A 25,172-nucleotide genomic window follows, 5' to 3' on the forward strand; every position below is an offset into this window, starting at 1 on the left:
TAGGAATATTAATTTGGCAACTATATGGAGAATAGATTGGAGATGGTAGCAAGTAGAAACAGAAGAAGTTATTAGCTCCCAAGCTACAGTGGAGAGAAGGGCAAAGACCTGAAAGATGGGGAAATACCTCCCTCTCCCAGTATCCTGGGGAAGGTCTAATTTTCCCTTGTACAAGGAAACCTCAGAACATCCCTGGGGTAGAGGATGGGAGGCAATGTATTTACAAGTATAGAATATGAGATAAGAACATGACAGACTACTTTGCCTTTGTGTGCTCTGTGGGTTGTTATATTTCTAAGGTATTGAGTAGAAAGCCTTTAATTATATGTTCTAGTTCTTATTCTCTTTTTCATTTTACTGAGAAAGTTGGAAATTATCTTTTCAAGCAACTGATTAGGTTAGAGCAGTGATTCCCAAAATGGGATTCCCCCTGGTGGATGCTGCAGCTATCCAGGAGAGTGGTGATGGCCACAGGTGCATTTGGGGGTGGTGAATAATTGTAAGGGGGTGGTGATAGTATGTGACAGGGGGTGCTAAATAATATTTTTTCTGGAAAGGGGGCAGTAGGCCAAAAAAGTTTCGGAACTACTGGGTTAGAGTATGATCAGAGTCCCAAAGTCCATCAACAATATGAAGACTTCCCAATTCTGGAGTAAATTTGGGATGGACAAACCAGTGAAGAAGTCAGAGCACTCATGGGGACAAACACCAAATCATCTAAGGATATTCTAGGAAAGATTCACAATTCTTCTGATGCCAAGGAATGTGTTTCTCATTTAGAAGGGCAAGAAAGGGTTAGAGAACTGCAGTTAACAATTAAGTTAAAAGTTAGGTATCCTCCAGAGAAGGAAAAGATCCTTTTTTTGTGTTCTCCCCTTGTCTCTTCCCTTACCAGATTATTTTTGTATATTCTCTGTGCATGTGTTGTTTCCCTCAACCCTTAATAGAATGTAAGCTCCTTGGAGTCAGGAACTGCTTCCTTTTTGCCTTTGTACACCTAGTGGGTCTTTAATAAATACGCTTTGAATTGACTTGAATCTAGGTTTCTAATAACCTTCCACAGGCTTATGCCTGGTATATCGTTTCTGCATTTGCATATTCTTTTCTGTTATAAATAAATTCAATAAATTCTCACTTTTGGTGTCTGAAATATGTATAGAAATAGAACAAAAGGGAAAGAGGGAGGAAATTGGACATCTAGCTATAATAATAGTGGTAGAAAAAGGAGAAATGGTAATTAGGGTTCAAAGAGTCAAGCATGCTCCAAGCATTCAGGAATAAGAAAGTTCAGACCTCTAGATGGGGTTTAAAGATCAGGAAAGTTCATTAATTTGTAAAGTAGAAAGCCCTTAAGGCCATGATGAAGGGACCCAGGACCAATGCCTAGGAACTAGAAGCTAATTGGGATTGATAAAGCCGAATGCCCAGAGTCAGATCCTTCATAATAACATGGATTTTTCCCTCCCCTTTTTTCTGATCTAGACCTATGATTTCATTAATATGGGGAACTTTTGTAGAAATTTTCTTTATTCATGCAAAAATGAAACTTGATCAAATCACTCACTTCTTGAGACCTTATCTATAAAATGAGGGATTTGGACTAGATGGTTTTTAATGTCCCTTCCAGCCCTAAATCTATGATCTTAGTATATAGTATGTAACTTATATTTTACTAGATGTAACTAGAATATAATGGATTTAGGGAACTACATGAGACACTGAGAGAGAGGCTAAGTGATTTTCCTAGGAACACACAGCTAGTATGTATCAGAGGCAGAAATTGAACACAGATCTTCCTCACTCCAATTTTAGTCTCCATCCCACTATTCCATCCTGCCTCTCCAGACTGATACCTAGAATATACAATCATAGAACATCTGGCTCTTAGAACTCATTTAGCCTCATTTCCCTCTGCAGCATCCCTGATGGATGATTACCAAGGCTCTGCTGAAATATTTCCAGTGATAGTCAAGAGGCAACCTGTCTCCTTGTTGAATAACCCTAATTGTTAAAGTTTGTCCTTACATAAAGCTGAAATCTGCAGCTTAAAAAAAAAAAGTCTAGAGGGGATGATCCCAGCAGCTTAGGGGATATGTATAATGTGGGAAGAAAACAACAGATATCTGAGCCCCTGGTCACTCTGACTAATGGCCTAGCCAACTTGAGAATGACCCTGACCAGCTCCAAGAAGGGCATCCCTCCTTCTAGACATAATCTCCTCACCCTCAACATTAGTCTGGACTTCGAAAGACCATTTAGGGAGGCTTTCTTTTTACCCTCAGCATTTAGCAGAGTGCCTGGCACATAGTAAGTACTAATAAATGCTTGTTGACTAAATAAGTGACATTACAAGTCTAGACTCTGAGCTGGACTACCGGGTCTTTTCCCTTCCATTGGGTCAATGGTCCAAACCAGGTTACATAGATCAAAGCTAAGGGTGCCAGAGTGGTTAGCAGCAGGGGCCAACTAGGTATTGTGGGGAATCTAAGGAGACCACTGCCAGAGAGCAATAGCTGCCTGAGCAGCTCTTCCCAACTGAAATCCAAATAAACAATCCGAGGCAAAGGCCAGGGCCAAAGTTAGCTTCTCTACTTCTCAGCAAGCTATGATCTAAGGCATCAATTCCCAAAGTGGGCACTACCATCCCCTGGTGGGTGCTGCAGCGATCCAGGAAGGCGGTGATGGCCACACTTTTTTTGTATTACATTCTATTCTGAGTTCAATAAATAGTTTCATAATTTCCAGGGGGCACTAAGTAATATTTTTTCTGGAAAGGGGACAGTAGGCCAAAAAAGTTTGGAAACCACTGATAAGGAGAAGCAATAATAATGTCCTGGCCAGCCATTGGAAATATTTTAAACTAGAGACATTTAGGAGACTTGGCCAATGGCTTGGCTGGACTGTTGGGACAGTCTCTATGGGTGAGACTCTTACACAGGGGAAGCATAGCCTCAGCTCCACCCAGGCCACAAAACAATTAGGTGCTGAGCTGACTGGCCTGGCTTGCTTGGCTGGATTCTCCTGTGGCCGCCTTACCCATGGGCATCAACTCCATCACTAGTTTGGGGTAAGCGATGTTGGAGCAGCCCACTTCGGTCCCACAGGCCCTCAGGCATTCAGATGTCACCACACAGCCCACATCATCTGAAAAACAAAGTAGTGGGGAGAGAATTAGAGAGAGAGAGAGCTTATCCCATGGCAAGGTTCTGCTCCCAAAATAGTGTCCTTGATCCAGGGACTGTCCTTGTTTCTACCATAATCATTTTCATCTCAGAAGGTGTGAATCCAATTTACCTCTCACTTTTCTACCACCTTTCTTCCCTCACTTGCTTATCTCTTTATCTCTCTCTCAGATCAATTTTCTTTTGTCTCTTCCCAAGGTCTTGGTAGACTAAGTTGGCCCACCCCAACCTAGAAAAAAAAATGGCACTTCATCCATGCACAACCTGTTGAGGCTGTAGCATTGTCATTCATGCTAGACTAGTAGTAGAAGCCTGAAGGAGAGATTCGGAATTCTTTCTAAGGAAAGGTAAGTAAGCCTCCCCAAAGCAAGGAGAGAAAGTCTTCAAGAGGCCAGGTAACATGTTGAAGTTTTCAGGGGCTCAGGCTACTGTGACTGCCTCAACTTCAACCTAGAGGCAATGCATAGGTCATGGCTACTTGGCCAAGTCTGATCCTAATGCTATAAATTAAGGTGGGTGGGAGAGTAGATAAATTAAACCTCTGAAAGGTAAGGATCAGAGACCCTAACTCTGTTCCTATCATGGTTATGCTGTGACGCTGGTAAAAAAAAAAAAAATCTGCCAGTTAAGGAGGATAATGCTAAGTTTTTTTCCCCAATGTTGCCACAAGACATCACTCATAAAAAAAAGTCTCTAATCTTGTGACACCATCAAAGTATTATAAATGTCAACCAATAATGCAAACTGAAAAGGATTACAAGGGACAAGAGAAATCCCTCATAAAGCAGGGATTGTTTGAGGCTTCATAATCGGTAAAGCTTTGTGGAGATTCTTGTGGTCTGGGTATGTGGCTCAGCAAAAACCAAATGTCCACACAATAACCTTGGGGCTTAAAAGTGAGCCAAACTTCCTTGCACAAATAAGCATCAAGGGGACTTGGGGAGGTCAAATAATCTTCCCTGCAAGGAGGAATAGAATCCTTCCCATTTGACAAAGGAATAAAATGAGGATGGGAGAAGGGAGAGGGTTAGCCCTAGTCCTTGTGGAGATCTGAAGGCTATGGATAAGGAGCATTTGGTCCAGACATTTCTGGCAGGTGCCAGTACATGAGATCTTTAGCTGCATTAGTTAACATATCTCAAAAGGTAGGCATGGAGATGGGAAATCCTGGGTTCAAATCTGACCTCAGATACTTCTACATTGTATGACCCTGGGCAAGTCACTTAACTCCAATTGTCTAGGCAGTGATAGGCAAACTTTTTAAAGAGGGGGCCAAAGGAAAGGAAAAAAAAAACTTTAAGTGGGCCAATACAATTTATTTAAAAATAACAATGACACATTTTACAAAATTCTTGTATTTTTTGTGATACTAAGCCCTATTAATGACTGAAAGATTATGAAGGAGAAGTGCCGCATCTGGCCCACATGGGCTGTAGTTTGCCCATCACTGCTAGCCCTTACCACTCTTCTCTTTGGAACCAATACTTAGTATGAATTGTAAGACAGAAGGGGAGGGGGGAGGAGGAGAAGGGAGAGGAAGAGGAAGGAGGAGAAGGGAGGAAGGAGTAGGGGGTAGGAAAAGAAAGAGGAGGAGGAAAAAGAAAAGGAGAAGGAGAAGACTTCCCTTGTTATGAATTTTTGCTTAGGCTATACTTTCCATCTGAAAAGTGTTTTGTAGTCATAATTATTAGTCAACTTTCTAAGCCTACTGCTATTTACATAAATAAGGTAATAGAAGTGTAAAGCCAATGAATGATCTGCCTCATGCCCTCCATTTGAAAAGTTGTGAACTATGCATTTGAATCTTCTCATTCAAGCCACCCAACTATTAATCCATTTGTTTCTCCTCTCATCTTAGATGTTCTTGTCCTTATAGAGCTCCTGGAGTCAGGATCTATCCTCTCCTTGCCTTGTTTAGTGGGTTTTGGGACTTAGGACTTTATTGTGTTCTCTGTCCACAGACCAAGTCCTACCAAAATGACCCTAGTCAAGGGTCATAGAGTGGAGATGGGCTATAGAAAGGTGAATCAGGCCAGGCTGTCTTCTCCATTATTAGAAGTGATGGACACAAGGAAGGCCCCCAGCATATCTTACCTGCCAATTTGCCACGGTGTCCAAAATTCTACACTTGAAATTTGATTCCATTTGATTAAAACTGGAACTATCCAATTCAACAATTCAATTCAACATTTATGAATTCTCAAGCCACACTCTTTAGGATCTTCTTTTAAAAGCAGCACACTTAAATCCAATTCACATGCAAGTCATTACCTGTGATGTCACTGATCCTCTTGAAAAATGAAGGATGAACAACTCTTCTGGCAAAGGCACTTTTTTAGGTTCAGATCTATCAATTTGTACATGCTTTTCTCACACTCTTTTCCTTCACTCATGCAATTCCTGAACCCAAATTAGCTTTCTTCCAATTCTTTTATCTATCCAAAGCCTACCCATTCTTTAAGGTCAACTCCTTCTTTTGCATGAAGCCTACCCTGAACTTTAATCTCAATTGAAAGTGATCTCCCTCTTCTGAACTCTTACAGTACTAATTGTCCGTGTCACTCATTGGTCATTCAATCATGCCCTGCCTTATATTATTTCTTAACTGTTTCAGATGTAGGCATCTTGTGCCTTCCAAAAGAGCTTTCGACCACTGAGGTCAAGACTGCATCTTACTCATTAAGAGGTAGTGTGGTACGGAGGAAAGAGCACTGATGAGAATCAGAAGACATGTTTTCTAAATCCTACCTCTTATACTTGCTTCCTGTGTGACTTTGTTGAGTAAATCACTTAATCTCTCTGGGTCTTAGTTTCTTGGTTTATAAAATGAGGGGGTTTAACTAGACAGACTTCTATCTCTAGATCTATGACTATTCACCCACAATTCAACAGAAAACCCACAATAATTGACATAGAGCCTCCTGTACAGCAGGTGTTCAATAACTTTGTATTGACTTTGAGAATTATTTGGGAGAATATCTCTGTTCAAAATATCCTCAGACTGTGACACAACTCAAAGCAAACCCTGCTGGCTGGAGAATCCTCCATAAGCAAAGATGATGCTTTTGATCAACTCACAGTTTGTTGACTTCTTCAGTCTCCTAAGACTTCTTCAGTCTCTCACTACAGCCATCTGGCAGTATGGGAAGTAAATAGGCTGATTATAGAATGTCTGACCTTCCCATTCCTTCAACTCTTTTCCCTCTCTTCAGACTCCACTAAACAAGGCAGAGCTCTTTCCCATGGTAAAGGGAAAGAAGGTGAACCATACAGGAAGGGGTTCTGATAAACAAGAAAAATAACCAGACTCAAATAAAGGGAGATAAATGACTTCTAAAATCATTAATCATATTTTTTTTAAACCCTTGTACTTCGGTGTATTGTCTCATAGGTGGAAGATTGGTAAGGGTGGGCAATGGGGGTCAAGTGACTTGCCCAGGGTCACACAGCTGGGAAGTGGCTGAACCTAGGACCTCCTGCCTCTAGGCCTGACTCTCACTCCACTGAGCTACCCAGCTGCCCCCTAATCATATTTTTTAAAGTTATAGTCAGGGCTGAAATTGAGGAGCAAAAGCTTGGCTTCAACCAAATGAATTTGGATGTGGAACACTTTATATTTTTGAATTTTAAAAAAGGTATTGATTGGTTTTGTTAATTGGGTTTTTCTTTTCTTCCTTTTTTTTTTTTAAATTCTTTGTGATATAACTCTCCAGGAAAGAGGAGGATACAGGGAGAAATTCAAGTGATGTAAAAACAAAAGGCATCAAAATTATTTTTTAAAAGTCAATCAGAAAGTCTGTCCTAGGAACAGCTGATGGTACAATGAATAGAGAAGTAGGCCTGGAATAAGGAAGATTCGAGTTTCAATTAGGTTTCAAATATTTACTAGCTGTGTGACCCTGAGCAAGTCACTTAACCTTTGTTTGCCTCAGTTTTTTTTAACTACAAAGTGGAATTGGACCTACCTTGAAGAATTGTAAGGAGCAAATGAAGATAGTATTTGTAAAAAGCACTTGTTGGAGTACTTAGCACATATTTGACACTTATTCCATTCCCCTGATCACCTTCTCTGGCCCTCACTTTGGGTATATATTGTGGGTTAGATGAAAGAAAAAAAGTAAATGTGTTCTCCCCTCCCCGAACTAAGAATTGGATCTGGGATTTTGGAAAGCATAACAGAGATTGGAATTGTGATTAAGGGACAAATTGTGTATTATAGATGATGCAGGCACAAATCAACAACCACCATTCATTTCTTCCTTTTGGGATAGGAGAGAGGGAAAAAGAGACAGAGGAGAGGGAAGAGATAAGGAAGTAGAAATAGGGAGGAGAAGGGAAAAGGAGAAAAAGGAGTGGAATGTCTTGGGGAAAGGAGGAAAGGAAGTGGAGTATGTGTGGCACATTATTAGAGAAGCAGTAAACAAGAGCTGTGCTGTGTATCACTTAGCAAGCCTTCATGTTCCAGGTGCCTGAGCTTAGCTCAGTGGGTGGAGGCAGCTGATTACAGCTCCTAACTGGGACACAACCAACCCCCTGGGCCGGGCTCAGTTTCATAGTGTTCACTGGGCCCAACCCTCCCTCAGAGGGAGCAAAGAGTCATTGGGCATCTGGCTTAGAATCACAAAGTCATTAATTTTTTTATTTATTTATTCAACCAATTAAAATATGCCTAGCACAAAACACTGCCTCCTTTATTCTTGTGCCGGGCATTTATTGCTGAACAATGAAAAAACCCTACATTTTTAAATAATAATAAACAGATGGATCCAAACATGGAAACTCCCAGTGCAGGACCCATTCAAGAGGGAAGGAAGGAGGTGACTTGCTTGGTCCTAAGGTTAGAATCAAGAGAAGAATGGGCTCTGACTAGGGGGGCAGGCCAAGCACATTTCTAGGAGGCCAGGACACTAATTGAGTCTCTTGCATTTCAGACCATCTTGGTACCTCAGTTTAGGTACACCGGTAAACTGGAGAGTAACCAGGTTGGGAAAGAGCTTTGAATCCATGTCATATCAGGAGCAATTGAAAGAAATGGGGATGTTTAACCTGGAAAAGAGAAGTCTCAGGGTGGACATTGTAGCTGTGTTCATCTATTTGAAAGGTTGTTGCATGGGAAATGGATTAGATTTGTTTGTCCTAGAGGCAATGGGTAAAAGATGTAAAGAAGGAAATTTAGATTGGATGTCAGGAAACCCTTCAAAGAGGGAAATTTAGGTTGGATATCATGAACACCTTCTTAACAATTAGAATTGTCCAAAATTGGAAGAAGTTATTTTGAGAAGTAATGGGTTCTGTCATTAGAGCTCTTCAGTGAACTGGATATGCAAGTACTTGTCAAGTATAACAGGGATTCCTTTCTGATATGAATCAGACCAGATGGCCTAGCCTTAATCTTGAACTGATCACTTGAGTCAAGAAACCACCTCTATCTACTCCATTTCCACCTCCATGAATGACCCAGATACTTAGGATCATAAATGATTATAAATTTAGGACAAGAAGAGACTTTGAAAGTCACCTGTTTTTCAACTCCCTAATTACACTGAGGAATTCAAGGCCTAGAGTGGTTAAGTGACTTGCTCAAGGTCACATAGGTACAAAACAAGAGAGGTAGAATCTGAACTTGGATGTTTCCTCTGCACTACTTTTAAGGGTCTTGGTCGCAATCCCATTGGTGAGCAAGTTTCCCCTTTGTGGTAAAAGAAACCTTGAAACTCAAACGTGGAAATTCCATAACAGCTAGAAAATGATGCTTAGATATAACTATTATACATGGTAAAGGCTCCACTGGGCCTGCTTCACCTATTCATAGTCTAGCAGTCCAGGATTAGAAATAGCCCACCTTGCCTGGTATCTTCAAGCCTAATTTTGTTGTTGTCTTTCAGTCATTTCAGTTGTGTTTGACTCTTTGAGATCCATTTTGGGAGTTTTCTTCGCAGAGATACTGGAGTGGTTTGCCATTTCCTTCTCCAGCTCATTTTACAGATGAAGAAACTGAGGCAGATTGTGTTAGGTGACTTGGCCAGGGACACATATCCAGTAAGTATCTGAGGTTGGATTTGAACTCAAGTCTTCCTGGCTCTAGGCCTAGAGCTCTATCTACTACACCACCTCGCTGCCCATATCTAATTTAGAATCACAGATTTCAGGCTGGAAGAAACTTTTGAGATTATCTAGTCTAGCCCCCCTTGTTATACAGATAAGGAAACTGAGGCTCAGCAAGATGAAATAACTTGTCTATGAACCCTTAGGCAGAGCTAGGATTTGAATACAGGTCTTCTGATTCCAATTTCCAATTTTAAGTTCTAACATTCTCTTTAGCTGCTCCCAGGAAGGAAGACTGAATATAAATGATTCATAGCATTTTAGGGCTTGAAGGGATGACATCATTTAGAACTGGAAAAGGACCTTCAAGATCAAATCCAAATCTCTATTTCTACAGATGAGGTAGTTGCTTAGAGAAAGAGATTACTCAAGATTGCATAGTCAATTAGTGGCTTTACAGGGGCTAGATCCCAAGGCTTTAGAGTCCTAGACTGAGAATCCCAATCCAGAACTTTGCTTCATTTCAGGCAGGCAGTCAATAAACATTTATTAAGCACCTGCTATGTACCTGGCATTGTGCTAAGCTCTAGGATATGAGGGGAAAAAAAGATAACCTCTTGCTCTTAAGGAGCTCACAAACAGGAGCGACACCAAGCAAACAGGTTATGTGTGAACGAATTATATGCAGGATAAATTGAATATAATCAATAGAGAGAAAGCATTAGAATTAGTGGAATTGGGAATAGCTTCCTGTAGAAGATGGGATTTTAGCTGGGATTTATAAGAAGTCAAGAACTAGACCCTACCTGTCCCTTCCTTTTCCCTTTTTTTATCCCTCACTTTCTGTTTTTCTGTTCTTCCTTGTTGGCACAGATTCTTGGGATGGTGGTAGTGGGAGGTGTGTGTGTGTATATATATATGGATTTTATTTCCCTCAAGTGGCATATGCTACTTTCTATAATAGCCTAAACTCATTCTGCCTTCTATTAAGGGTCACACTTCCCAAAGGGGCAACCAAACACAAACCCAGATTTTTTTCACTTTTCTGAGTAAGGGAGGAAAATAGCAAAATCACTGGCAGTTGCCATCCACTTCTAGGGAGTGTGATCAATCCAATTTTCCCTTGCCCATCCACCTACCCCTAAGACTCCTAAATAAATAAGTAGAATCCCAATGTTAAATCAATCAAGTCCAAACATCTAAGACAACATTTAATTCCCCTCCCCTACTCCATTTTACAGATTCAGAAACTGAGGCCCAGGGAGGAAAATTTCTTGACCAAGGTCAACCCATCAGACAGTGGCAAAAACTGGGGTAAGCATCCAGGACTCCTGCCTTCTAGCCCAGTACTTCTTCCATTGCTTATTATACTGCTTATTCACCAAATTTCCAAACCCATCAATCAATTCACTTCTTGAATCTTTGGGCTGGGCCCCATGTCAGGAGGAGCTGGGAGGTAAGATGGTCCCTGCTCTCTTGAAGCTTGCAACCTCATCACCTATATAGTTCAATGTCTCCTTCCAAACTAGCTTTGTCATTAGGCTGAGGAGGGGCAGCCCAAAGAGCAGGTCCATTTTTAATGGGCTTTTCTAAGGCTCTGGCCAATTAAACCCCTCCCTGCCCAGGTAGCTGTTTAAAGGAGGCTTTGGCCATCAGATGTGGCAGCTGCACCACCCCATAACCCAGGGCCCCCAAGCTCCAGGGACGCCAAGGCTGCTGTCCAGGTAGCTGAGCTTGTTCTGAAGCTGAGGACAAGCTTCACTTAGGCCTGTCCTCAGAGGACCCACCCCAAGGATCTGCTCCCCCTAAAATGATGGACTTCAGAGCCCCCCATCAGGGACCCAGCTTCCCTTGTGTGAAGAATATTAGAATAATAAGGATGAGGGAAGTATGAAGCACCCCAGTTGTTTAGTCCTTCCCCCCCCCAGACATGTCCAATTCTTTTGACTCCTTTTGGGGTTTTCTTGGCTTAGTGGAATGACTTACCATTTCCATCTCTAGCTCATTAAAAAAAAAAAAAACACCCTACCAATCTCAGAATCAAAATTGTATATTGGCTCCAAGGCAGAAGGGTGGTAAGGGCTAGGCAATGGGGGTCAAGTGACTTGTCCAGGCTCACACAGCTATTAATGGTCAGAGGCTGGATTTGAACTCAGCTCTTCCTGATTCCAGGCCCAGCATTCTATCCTGGGTACTATAAAACTTCAGAGTTGGAGGGACCTTAAGCATCATTCAATCTAATAATCAAATCTCTATTTTTACAAATAAACTGTGGTGGGGGTAAGTGGTCTGCCAGTTACAAAAACATGGTTTGGAGCCAGGTTTCCCAACTTGAAGGCCACTCTCCTTTCAATTATGCCACTTTAATTTCGATAGAAAAATAGCATTGTGGATCTAGGGCTGCAAAAGACCACAAAGATCATTTGGACCAACCCTCTCATTTTACAGATAAGGAAACAGAGACAGAGAGGAGAAACAACTTGCCTAGAGTCATCTAGAAAGCAAACACCATTGCAAGGACAGGACCCTGAAGAGGAAGATGTCTTTTTTCTTGCTTCCAAACGGTTTTTTAAAAAAAGTTAAACATAAGTGCACTTTAAGAATTTGTATAATTAACATTAGGCAATGAAATACTCTTATATATAAATTCCTTTTCCCATCCCTTAAGAGGCAGTTTAAAAAATTATATTCATAGTGTATGTAATTTTGTATGTAGTTTTCAGCAATCTCAGTCGTAGCTGCCAGCATCTCCTACACGTAAGATCTTAGTACTACATTAAGATGTTACACATTGCACATAAAAAAACAAACCCAAGTATTGGCTAACAGCTCCATCATTGAGAATTAGTGAAAACAGTAGAATAAATCTCTATTGAGGCTCCGCATCTGGCCCTCCGCTAGACCCTGAGAGAGTGCCAAGATTGAAAGACCTTAAGTTTATAATTGGGAAAAATAACACAAACCAATAGAGCTGTGGAATAGAGGAGAATCCTGGAGGGAGACTTTGAACCACTGCAGCCTAATCTTGGTTCTGCCTGCTACCCCTGTCATATTGTATAATTTTGATTTTGTCACTCCCTCTCTCTGGGCCCCAGTTTCTTCATCTAACATGCCACCGTTTTGGAATATTCAGACGAGAAAACTGAGGCTCAGAGAGGTTCAATTATAAACTCCTTCCCAGGTCTAAAATTAATCCCCGAAAGGTACAAGAAGCCCTAGACTGTGCGGTGCAGAGATTAAGCACAGTTGGCTGGTTGGTCATGGTCTGGGAAGGCTTCTCATAAGAGGTGGGATTTGTCAAATTCGCAAAAGCCACATCAGGTTCTCTCCCCGAAGATTTGTGAGGAGGGAGGGAGAAATCGAGAATCCTCGGGAGGGACAGCGGGGGAGCTGGGCAGGAAATTGGGAGGTTTCAGGCGAACGAATCCCCGTGGGTTTCGAGAACACGGGCCCTCGGCCTCTCCCTTCCCGCTCCCCCGGGAGCTCGGAGACCTCGGGAGGTGCAGAGGATGATTCAACTTCCTGGGTCCTCCGCTCTCCGATCCGATCCAGACGCACCTGAAGGCGCGCAGAGCGCGGCCCGAGGGGGCGGGTCCATCCTTGCACGTGATCCGCCCCTCCCCCTTCGCAGGTGGGGCCGGGCGGGGCCATGACTCACGCGGCTCTCTCCTCTCGCCCCTCCCCTCCCGGCTGCTTCCGACTCGTCCCCTCCTGCTTGTCATTTTCGCCGCTTTACCTGGTCAGCTCAGCTCTACCTCCCCTCCGCCCGCCCTCCCGGCCGGCTGGCCACTGGGTTCCAGGTTGCTGGAGAGAGCCGGGGTAAATTGGAAACCCCACTACCTACCTTCCCCTCCTCCTACCCACCCAGAGGCGACCGAGACAGCCCTCTTACCCAGCTCCACCTCTCACCTCATCCACAGACTTCCCAGCACTTTGCAGTGCTTGGAGATCCGTGCACAGGCCATGCTGGCTCCCAGGCTTATTGTTGGGGGTTTTATTGGTGTTGGGGGAAGGGAGGAAAGAGAAGGCCGGAGGAAGGGAGAAGACTAGCTTCCGGCCACCGTCACCTAGAAGCCCCTTAGATTTCTGAGTCATTTGACCTCCCAAGCCAACCTCTCTGTCCTGGGCTGCCTTTATTCATTCTCTCCGCCTCTTTCCCCATCCAGGTTCCCTATGGGCAGAGTACTGGTGAAGTCTGTGCGTGCCAATCACCACCTGTCCTGCTGGACCACTGCTGGGGCATCCGAGCTCAGGACCCGAGGAGCCAGAAAGGAAGGGGAGAGAAGAACGCCTTTGGTCCTTGGGAAGTCCCCTAGACCAGAAGTCTGAACCTCTCATTCCTTCGCTCAGTGTAACTTTTTGCGCCATCCCCAACCACCCCTTCTTTCTTCCGTCCTGACTTGACCAGTATATGTGCCCCTGGCATAGCCATGGCGTATTCCCAGGTGCAGTGTCTGGACGACAGCCACGTGAACTGGCGTTCTAGCGAGTCTAAACCCGAATTCTTCTATAGTGAAGAGCAGAGGCTGGCCCTTGAGGCCCTGGTGGCCAGGGGCCCCGAGGCCTTCTATGAAGTTCTCAAGAAGGAGAATATCCGGGACTTCTTGTCTGAGTTGGAGCTCAAGAAGATCCTGGAGACAATTGAAGTCTACGACCCAGGGTCTGAGAATCTTCGGGAACAAAGGGGGCCCAAGGAGGGCCCTGAGCACCATGATAAAGAAGAGAATGGAGAGGGAGATGCTGATGCTGATGCTGACGCTGACCTAGTCCCCTCCTTGGAGTACTGGCCACAGAAGTCAGACCGCTCTATCCCGCAGCTGGACCTTGGTTGGCCTGATACCATTGCCTACAGAGGGGTAACCCGTGCCAGTGTGTACATGCAACCCCCCATTGATGGACAAGCCCACATCAAGGAGGTGGTCAGGAAGATGATCCACCAGGCACAGAAGGTGAACAGGGATGGGGAAACCTCCTGAGGGTGAGGGAAGGGGAATAATAGCTAGCATATATGTATGTATAGACTTTTATATTTATAGCTATATATTTATATAGCTTTAAGATTTGCAAAGAGCTTTACAGATATCTCATTTGATCCCCACAGCAACCTTGGGAAATAGGTGCTATTCTTATCTCTGTTTTACAGATGAAGAAACTGAGACAGAGGTATGACTTGCCCAGGGTCACACAGCAATTTGAGACCAATTTTGAATTGACTTCTTGATTCCATGCTCAGTATTCTGTCCACTGTGTCACCCAGTTGCCTTTCAGGGAAGAGAGAAGTCCTGGATTTTACTATGTGTCACCAAGAAAAATGTTTTCTTACAGTTTAGGAGACATTAGGATGTGCTCTCCGGTTTCAGGACATTGGGGAGAGGAGAGACATAAAGATATTGAAGTCAGAGGGAATGGATGCTTAGTAGTCAGACAAAAATGATGGAGAATCATATTATGTTTGAACTGACTGTTTTGAACTGTTACCTACTCCCCTTTTGCATTAAGATGCCAAGGATGCTTTTTCAAATATCTTCCGATCAGTTTTCTCTTGCTTTCCAAGGAAACTTACTGAATTCAGAAGCTGGATATATTTTGCCTTTAGGCAGCGGCCAGGATGTGTGTGTATGTGTATGTACATGTACCTCTATGACGTAGTGAATGGTAGGAAGCTCCTGCCTACGCAGATGAGTGTCTGGTGAGACCAGGGTGGGCGTGAGCATGACTCATATCGCAGTTGGGTCTGGATCTAGGATTTGGAGCTTAGAAATTTCCTTATCAAGTTCCTGATCGTGTGATTTAGACACCAACAGACAGTTGGAAAATATATGATCCCATCCCTTTTGATGCTAAAGTAGATGGGCACTTCAGACTTAGAAAAACTGGTATATTGGCCTAAAGGGATTGGGAGATCTAGGGTCAAGTTCACACTCTGCCTTATCAGGGCTGTGTGATCTGAGGAAGTCATTTGACTTCTCTGGTCCTCTGTTTCTGGTTGAGTGAACGTTAAGATGTGGATTAGATTTCCTGGCTCTCCTTCTGGAGCCAGGGTATTTGGTGGTGACTTGGCACGGGTAGGCTAATGTGTTTCATTTCCTGAAATGAAGCCTTGACAAGGGTAGCAGGTTGCCCAGTAGGAAGACTGGAGAATTTAGCGAAAAATATTTAGGGTGAATCTTTGTAGAATCTTAGAGTAGAAAGGAACCAGAGTGATACTTTGGCTCCACCTTTGCAGGCAAGGAGGTGGAGCATGAAGCTGATAATGCTTCCTTTCAATTTACTAATAACTATTCAGCTCAAAACACAAACTCCTACAGTCAAGCTCTGAGTTTTTTGTTTTATTTTTAGGTCAGTGGAAGATATTGAGTGGCTTTCAGAGCCTGTCTTACACTTTAAAATGTGTGTGTTAACCCTCAACATTGTCCTCAAGCTATTAAACAGGGCACACCACTTAAAACAGGTCTTGCTTCAGCCTTGATTGACTATAAATTAGCTGCTGTTTTGATCACATCTGCACTTAGAATCATAGGAATGAAAGCTGGTAGAGCTCTCAAGATCACCCAACCCACTCCTTTTATTTATTTATTTTTAAGTTTTTCTTTAAAACCCCTTACCTTTTGTCTTAAGAGATTCTGTGTATCAGATCCAAGGCTGTAAGGCAGTAAGGACCCAGCAATTGGGGTTAAGGGACTTGCCCAGGGTCACACAGCTGGGTAAAATTTGAACCCAGGACCTTCCATCTTTAGGCCTGGCTCTCTAGCCATTGTACCACCCAGCTGCTCCCACTCCCTTTATTTTTACATATGAGCAAACTAAGGTTCATAGAAGGTTACACAAGTATTATTTGGCAAAATGGGAATTTGAACCCGTATTTCCTGATGCCAATCTAGTGTTCTTTCTGCTGTATCCTAGTGCTCCTTAGAGATTAGTGTTATCTTAAGCATAGAGCTCTGTTGCCTCTAGGTTGCATTCACTAATAAACCATCTTTGGGCCACGGGCCAATTAGTTTACTCAGGGGTGAAGGTGCTATGTTTTGGGTCTGAGGTTTGGGGACAGCAGCAGATCAGAAGCAGATGAGAAAAGGATAACCTTGCCCTGAGTTTATGTCTGCCACAGCTAGGCTTTTCAATTCTCTGTCTTTTGAATTGGGGGAAAGAAAGAGAATCTGAAGCATAAAAGTTAGAAGAACTCATTTGACTCATTTCCCCCTATCATTCAAGGGCAGCCTAAGAGTACTGAGGCTTCTCTCAGCAAAACCTCATTTTGATCTTTTGCTCCAACCTCTTTTCCTTGGAGTACCATAGTTTGTGATTTTGTGCATTCCTCCTTGTGAATATTGATGGGCCTTTCTTTCACCTTCCCTTTCCCCCCAATATTGAGTGGTAAAAGGCCCCCCAAATAAGCAGCAAAAGGCAGAAATGGGGGTTGTCTTTCTTAACTTTGACTTCTGATCTAAGGGTGAAGGGGTGAAGTATTGTATTAGGTACTAGGCAGAGGAGAAAGGGCAATGCCAGTATGACCTCTAAGGAACCTTCTAATTCCATGATTCTATGAATTCTCTTAGACTCTTCTGATAGCCTCAGAGCTGAGATGCCATTGTTATTTTTAGCTCTGTCTCATGATAGGAAAGCTAGATCTAGAGGAAACTCTGGGCTGGATGAGTGGAAGGTGTTGGATCAGGGATTGCTAGTTCCCTTTCCTGGTTTGTAACCAGTTGGATGTTCATAGAATCATAGATTTGGAACCAGAAGAGACCCTAAAATTCGCCTAGTCCCTATCCCCTACCCCATTTTATAGATAAGGAAACTGAGACCCAGAGAGGTAAACTGACTTATTCAGCATCTCCTAAGTAGTAAGCAGAGCTGGGATTTGGACTCAATTCTCTGACTTCAAATCCAGTGCTCTCACTGAACTATGCTTCTTCCTTCCTAGGAGCCCTGCTGTGAGTATTGTTCAGATTCAGAATGACTGGCATTAATTTTTCACCAAGTCTAAAAGCCAAAGGAGTAATCTGACCTGGAAATTCCACACCTGCATTCTATTAAGGACAGCTTAGGAACCCAGGGGCCTCTCCTCTCAGTTAGCAGTGGTTTCATGGCTGGGGCAGCATCAGGACCAAAACTCAGTCCTGTGGGAACTGAATTCAGAGAGTCCTAATCTCTCCCAGACAGACAGACATAGAAATGATGGAGCCAGATAGAGGAAGCCTGAGGCCCTGTGGGAGGCCACCTTAGGTAGCAGCTTTCTAGGTGACAACTTATTTCTGTCCTATCCAGGTGACCAGAGTAGTTGTAACCTGGCTGGCACCAGCACTGAGCTCCAGAGAGATGACAGGTATCTAGTCTTTGTGCGGGCACAACAGGGGGACAAAGATTGAAATTGTCTTCAGACATGGAGGGGGGCCAGGTAGGCTATTCAGGTCTCTGTTGGCAGAAGACACTTGAGACTTTATGGGAAGAAAAGGTTCTATCACTCAGTGATGTGGCTGAGAAAAGATGGGTTCTCAGTGGTTTAGCACCCTGCTCATTTTCTCATCTGCTAGCAGGCTCTTGTCAGTTTTGAAATGGTCAGCAAGCAGTGTGGTCTGATACTTTTGGACCCAGGAATAGCCTTTTTCAAATCGAAGGATAAAGTCCTGTCCTCCCTTCCTAAGAACCATCCCTAAAGCATCTGTAAGTAGAAGTGTGCATTTCCTTACCCACTAAGTTATGAGGGCTGATCTCAGGGTTTGGTGATTGTCAGCGGAAAGGTGCTGTAAGGTCCAGAGACGCTGATGAATGCTGACAGAGTACATTCTCATAGGGCTCTGGGTCTTTGCCAGAACCCTGAAGCTGACATCCTACCTCCTGACATGCTCTCTAGTTCTTATCTCTTCCCCTCAGCTTGGTTTCCATCACCTGAATCATCAGGTCCTGGCCTCACCCTTCTTTCCACACCCAGTATTCTCCTAATTAGTAGAAGAGGCTGGGATGCTGGCTCCATCTGAGCCAAGGAAGTCCCCCTGTGGTGTCGGGATTCCTGTACCCCTTTGGGGCTAGTTCTGGAGGCGTGTGTGTTTCAGGGTTCTGAGGTCTCTTGACCACCCCCACCCCCACTCAAGTGGCTCACTTCCCTTCCTAGGTACCTGTGTTTGGATGAGCTGCTGCTGCTTAGGGAAGGGAGTGACTCATAACCTCTGAGTAGCTCCAATGTGGCCTGATGCGCTTTACCCTGACAGCAGTAAAGTTAAGCCTTTCCCCCTCTCCATCCATCTACAAGGACAAGGATGTGATGTAACTGTTAGGAATGATGTAATATTCCTAATCCTTACTAGGTGGTGAAAAAGTAGATATCTCTCCACCGGGAGCTACTGTGGGGTCCCTCCTTACCAAGAAGCCAGTAGCTAGCTAAAAAGAATGAATCTTGGTTTTTTTGAAAGGGCAAAAGACTGGGAATCAGGAAACATGAGTCTCTGCCACTAGTTCATTGTGCGACAATAGACAAATCACTTTATCTCTCTGGGCTTCAGTGTTCTCTGGAAATTGAAGGGATTGGATTAGATCCTCTATAAAGTACTTTCTGGTTCCAATATTTTGACTTTTCCATAGTAAGAGAAGCCATGAGCTTTCTGAATGCCTGGAAGACTCTGGATTTTTGTGTCTACTCAGGGTTTGGGTTGGAGTGGAGGCACAGGATCATAGTCATTCCTTCTGGGTCAAGGATATGAGTACTTGGTTCTAGGTTTTTGGCTTTTGTTTTTAACTCTATTGCTCTTCCACAGTCTCCCCTCATCTCCCCACCACTCCTGCCCCACCTTTCCTCTAGGACTCTAGGATTATGAAACCATGATTTATCAGGGAAGAACCTGTTGGATTTTTACCTACAGCAGCTGGAAATTCCAGCAGCATTCTGGGTGACATCCCCTTACTATGTGGCATGTTGTTTCATGTTGGAAGACAACAGAGCCTTGCTCAGAGGTTCCAGCTTCCTCAGAAGCCTCAGGGAGATATGGGTGCATGGCTACAAGGGCTTTGCAAATAAACCTCAGCAATAGAGAGCTAATGACTGGAATGGTTATGGAAGGGGTACACCCCAGCCGAGAGAGGTGAAGGCAGAAAAATTAGGTCAGGCCATATATCTCTTCACTTAGCAGTTATGCGGAAAGGTAAAAATGAAGACAACATACCCTGCTCCTTGGGGGCTTATAGTCTATTTGGGGAAGATGATGCATGCTAGCTTCCTGAAAATATTCATTATTATTCTATCCACCAAGTTTCTATGAGTTTCTACCATCATAAATCTACAAACTGTCTTATCCTTCATCTAGTCTATCCTTCACCAACCAACCAACCCCCATAGGCACAGCCCAGCATAATATCATCCCAATCAATGTTGTTTCACAATACCTTCATTCATACATTATAACTAAAGCAGTAAAAGGTTATTCAGCTTATCATCCCAAAGAGGTCAGTAGAGATAAAAGTTTAATGCTTCCCCTCCATCCCCAACCAAACACAATTATTTCCCTAAGCATACATTCCTACTCATAATATTGTTTCCATGGAACTCACTACTCTTGTAACCTTGTTTCATTTGCCATGGTTAAGGATGTTTGTTAGAAGGGATGTTCCTTTATTTATTGAGCTCTCTCATTCTGTGCCGAGCCCCTTTCCCACTGCTTTAGAGGGTACTGGAAAACAGCTCCCTGCTCTCTGGAAGCTCACAGGAAATAATAATAAGGAATCAGCACAAATAAGAGCCATATGGGTTTCTGGAGTCATTCTCCATTGACACCCTCTGAGGAAGACTCCCTGTTAATATCCATTATTTCATCAGTCAAGTTTCTGCTTCAACCCGTGGATTTCTAAGATCATAAAACTGTAGAGTGTATTATCCTCCATCCAGCCAACCAATCAACTGATGCCCACAAGCAAAGCCCACATCAGAGTGTCCCAAATGATGCCACTGGGACAGTATATGAAACAATATATGATACAATGCTATGGAGAGTGGAGTGGACTGTGAGGCAGTTTCTGGGAGTCAAAAGGCCCTACTAGATTTGAAATCGAAAGACCTGGTTTTGAATCCTGGCTCTGAGACCTTGGACCAATTACAAGGACCTGTTTTCTAATATGTAAAATGAAAGGGTTAAAGATCTTTAATATTCCTGTCCTCTTTACAGTCTTCTGATATTGCTTGTAACTTAAGATATGGAAGAGAACACACTATGCTAGGTTGGTGAAGGAGGTGAGACTTCACCTGGGCCTTGAAGAATGAGATTTGAAGAAAGGGGAACTTTTCTGGCAAGGGGAAAAGAGTAAGCAAAGGTTCAGAGACAAAAATGCAGATAGAAACCACATGTTCTGCTCATTTCCCTTTGTCTTTCTTGGCTTTCCAGAAGGATTTCCTACTCTGTCCCAAAATGAGGTCTGAAATTTTCAAACTTCTTCTTTCCTCACCCCATGATAATTATTTCCCTCTTCCCAACCTCTTGAGCATGATCTCAGAGGTGCTTACAAAGCAGCCTCTAGTCCTGTTTTAGAACCTAGCCTCATATGGCTTCTTCACTGTGTGGTTGCTCAATCAAAGCAAATGTGTAGGTGTCACCACAAAAGCCTGAGATTAGTCCTTCATTTGGGGACAGTCAATTTTGTTTAATAAGGCTTCCCCTCCCAACAAGGATCAACTAATCAAAGACAACTGACCTGGGATTATAGATGGATATTTATTGGCAGGCCTCAATGGATCACTAAGCTTCCCATCCTAGCGGTGTTTGTCTTGACTCTGAAGCAATAACTGAGAGCTTTAACACTGGCTGTCACCAGGATGCCTGCTGTTATTGAGACTGAAGGAGATAATGTCCTTGCATTATGGTTCAGTGGAAAGAGTGCCAGATTTGGAATCAGAAAGCAGTTCAGATCCCACTTTTACCACTTATGGCCTACAGGACCCCTGGGCCTCAGTTTCCTTATCTGTAAGCTTAGAATTGGTCTAGGTGTCTAAGAATCCCTCCAGTTCTGAGCCTGTGACCTGGAGTAAAAACTTGTGTTAGCCAGGGCTCTGGTGACTTCATTCTTATCGTGAATTGCTCCCTGATCCTGGTGCTCCCAAGATAGCATTTGGGGAACAAGGGGAGCAAGACGTCTGTAGAGAGCTATCTGCAGGAAGAACAAGTCCTACATCCCCAGGACTTTTTGGTGGGTCAGGGGTCCTGTCCTGTGTGGTGTTGTTTTTTTAATCATCACTTTAGTACTTGTTTAGAAAGTAGATGTCCAATTCTGCTATCATTTATAGCCTTAGCTAGTAGCCTTGGAACATTGAAAGGGTGACTTCTCCATGGTACAGGGCTAGTATACATTAGAAGCAAGATTTGCTGCCTCTCTCCCCTCTATCCTCTTCCCACTGGGGTCTTCCTGACCTCAAAGCTGGCCCTCTCAAGGTGCTCAAAATGAAAAAGAATGGAACTCATTTGACCAACTCTTTCCAACCCAAGCTTGTCGCCAGGGTATCAGCCTCTCTGATCAGGCGTTGAGGGCAGGGGGCGGGTGGGTGCAGAGAAGGAAGGATTGCCAGGTGAGAAGCAGCCAGAAGTAGAGTCACACAACTCAAGAGCATGACTACCTGATCAGGTGGACATAGGGCCATAGGAAGTGCTTGATGTACCTCTCTCTGGAGTCTTTCCTCCACTGCCAGCCATCTTCCCAGGCCAATCCAATAAATACATCTATGGGGGCAGCCAGGTGGCATAATGGATAGAGCACTAGGCCTGGAGTTGGGAGGACCTGGGTTCAAATCTGATCTAATACACTTCCTAGCTATGTGACTGTGGGCAAGTCACTTAACCCTGTTTTCCTAGCCCTTGCCCTTCTGTCTTGGAATTGATACTAAGAAAGAGGTAAGGGTTAGGAAAAAAAAAACACCCATATATGGAGAACCAAGAAATATAGAGGTGTGGGGCTTCCTATGCCTTCCTAAGTAAACTAGTGAGGTTTCTACTCTACTTCATGGTCCCTGCCCTAATTACACAGGTTAGGAGGAATCTTAAAGGTTAATTTAAGGTTGTAGTCAATAATGACTGAAAACATTAGGTGTGCTGAGGAATTTGTGTTTTGAGAGGAGAAACCTGAAAAACTCAAAGCCTTAGAATTATTGAACTTTCGAGATCATTTAGGAGGCAGCTAAAATGGCTTAGTGAATGGAGTGCTGGGCCTGAAGTCAGAAAGACCTGCTTTCAGATGCTTACTAGCTGTGTGACTCCGGCAAATAACTTAACCTCAGCCTTAATCTAGAAGGAAATAGCAAACTATTATAGTATCTTTGCTGAGAAAACTCCATGGACAGTATTGTCGTGCTATGATCCATGGGGGTCACAAAGAGTTGGACTCTGCTGAACAAAACAAAAGATCATTTAGTCTAACTTTCTATAACACAGATGGAACTCTTTTAAAATAGTCCTAACAAGTAGTTTATTCATCTTCTGCTTTAAAACACAGCGGCGAAGAATTCATTGTCTCCTGAGACAGCTTAGCTTATCTCAAGGCAACCCATACTTCATAACTTTCACGTATTGGTCCTAATCTTAGCCCCAATATCCATACAAAATAAATTTGATCCTCTTTTGAATATTAAGCCTCCCTTGGAAGGATTCCAAGACTTCTTCAGGTTAAAATCCCTAACTACTATCAAAACTTACTTTCAAGCTGGTAGTACAATTTCAGATACTGTATCCAGCAGAAAAAGGGAGATTTTGGAGCAAGACACCCTGGCTAGCCTGCCTCAGGTTATACTACGCAAAGGGTTTCCTGTTTGGCCAGACTTAGTATACCACTCAGCCCAGTTCTCCATTTTTCAATTCTCCAATCTAGATTCAAAATTTTTGAGCTAGAAGGAACCTTAGAATTCTTATAGTCATTTTACAGATGGAGAAAAGTGAGGTCCATTGAGGAGAAATATCTTGTCCAAGTCATAAAGATAGTAAGTGGAAGAGCTGGGATTTGAACTCAGGTCCTCTACTTCTAAAGCTGTTGGTCTGTCCACTGCACTGTACTGCCTTTCAACTATTTCCTTGAGAATGGATTTCTCTTCTCTCTTCTGGAAAGCATACTCAGAATGTGGGTTCTCCAGTTAAATAGAAGCCAGGAGGCAGGCTATACCTCTCCCAGTGAGGTAATGAAAGGGTTCCAAGGGTGGAGTTAGGCCAGTGGCAAAGATGAGAGAGAGCCAAATTGGGAATCCCACTCACTGTACAAGTTCACTTCCTGTTTCAGCCATCAGCAAGAAGACAGCTCTCTGAATTTCTGGCATCGACTTTGACAGCCAGTCTTTCCTGGGAAGCAGGAAGTCGGCAGTATCACTAGGTGTATCAAAGAGTTACCACTGTCCAATAGCGGAATGGGCTTCAGAAGAGAATAGCTTATCTGTGGCTGAAAGTCTTTAAGCAGAGGCTGAATGCCTGACCACTTCTTAGGGAGGCTCCAGAGAGGTAATTCCTATTCAGGGGCACGCTGAGTTAGATGACCTTTGGATATCCAACTCAGAGATTCTGTGGTGCCATCACACAGACAATTGGACATGGTGAATAAATATTGGACCCAAAGTATTGGACCTGGGTTTTTGTGGCTTAGGGTATAGTTAACACTTAATAAATATTGACTGACTGCCAGCTTAAGTTACTAACTGGGCAAGTTAGCTAATCTCTTGGTCCCTGCATCTGTAAAAGGGAGATAATAATTTATGCTATCTCTTTCACAAAGAAGGGACTTTGTAAACCTTAAAGTATTATATAAATGTGAGTTATTGTGATTATTATTACCATAACTTTGTGCTCATAATATCTTTAACTCCACTGTAAATTTAGCTTTCAAGCTTTTCAGGGCTGGGTGGGGTGGCAGAAAAGTCAACATTTACTTAAGATATACACCAGCCACAGGCCTGCTAGTGTTTTAATGTTGTATGTGATGTGGTAGCTTGTTGGGCTGTCTAACAAGTATGTGACAAGGAGGTGGCCTTCTGGTCCCCTGCACAGGAGCAATCCAGGTCTGGCAGTCTCACAAAGCCAGTCCTATTCCTTTAGTTGAGCAGTTATTTTTGTGTGTCTATGCTTTGAGAGTCTGAGCCCCACTTACAGCAGCCATGTACCGCCGACAATTGTGGGATTCTCCCAGTGGTGGAGCCTGGCTCCCCAAGGGCCTGGGACATCAGGTCTGCCTGAGAGCTGCCTGCATCAGTAACTCCAGGCTCTTCTCAGCTCTAAGGCCAGCCTCACGTAAGGCTTTCAGTGGGGGCTGGGGTGAAAATAGTTCCAGGCCTTGGACTTGTAGTCAGATGGGATCCTTCAGAGGTTGCCCTCCCTGCCTAGGCCCCTAATCTCCCTCTTTCCCCAACATTTTTGCCTGATGACCTTTCTCACAAGAGTGGCTCTGCTATCAATCACTGAGCCCTTATCTTATCTTGTGGTTGTCTTTAAGAAACTCAGAACATTTTACAGACAAGATTGCTTTTTATTTATTTATTTTTGGTATTCCTGTTCTATACTGAATGGACTATGCTGCTTATCTCAGAACTAAATAAAACCAGGAATTTGCTTAAGGTCTCCCTTTCTATTCCCTTGCACTGAATCAGTGACCAAGAACCCATTTCAGCCAGTGTCTAGTCCTACAAGTCACATCTAATCTACAAGATGAATTTAGCAATGACACAGAACAATCTTTGGGAATATCATATCATGATTGTTACTATGATGTCATCATCATTACGATTACTACTAATAGCTTTCAATGTTATGGTAACTTAAGGTTTACAAAGCACTTTACATGTTGCTTCATTTGATTCTAACAACGGTCTGTGAAATAGATGTTATTATACCCATATTATAAATGAAGAAACTGAGGCCAAAAGGTTAAGTGATTAGCCCTGTGCCATATAGCCAGTAAAATGTTTTGAGCCAAGGTTTAAACTCGGGTTTTTATGATTCC

General features: G+C 43.3%; 2 protein-coding genes across 5 annotated transcripts in view; one reads left to right on the forward strand and one right to left on the reverse strand.

Moving 5' to 3' along the window:
* The window catches only part of SLC5A10 (solute carrier family 5 member 10), a 182,577-nt gene that overhangs the window by 40,809 nt on the left and 116,596 nt on the right, over positions 1-25,172 (reverse strand). For 3 of the 4 annotated variants that reach the window (XM_044661261.1, XM_044661251.1, XM_044661244.1), the window contains one exon: positions 3,037-3,144. The exons of the other annotated variant lie outside the window; for it this stretch is intronic. In XM_044661261.1, the coding sequence (XP_044517196.1) occupies positions 3,037-3,144 (108 nt within the window). The remainder of the gene's footprint in view (positions 1-3,036; positions 3,145-25,172) is intronic. 4 annotated transcript variants of the gene reach the window in all.
* FAM83G (family with sequence similarity 83 member G) overlaps positions 13,658-25,172 on the forward strand; it is a 58,689-nt gene continuing 47,174 nt past the window's right edge. Inside the window, exon 1 of the mRNA XM_044661232.1 lies at positions 13,658-14,176. Coding sequence (XP_044517167.1) covers positions 13,658-14,176 — 519 coding nt within the window. The remainder of the gene's footprint in view (positions 14,177-25,172) is intronic.

The sequence above is a fragment of the Gracilinanus agilis genome, chromosome 1 (genome assembly GCF_016433145.1).
Source record: "Gracilinanus agilis isolate LMUSP501 chromosome 1, AgileGrace, whole genome shotgun sequence".
In the NCBI taxonomy this organism is placed as follows: domain Eukaryota; kingdom Metazoa; phylum Chordata; class Mammalia; order Didelphimorphia; family Didelphidae; genus Gracilinanus; species Gracilinanus agilis.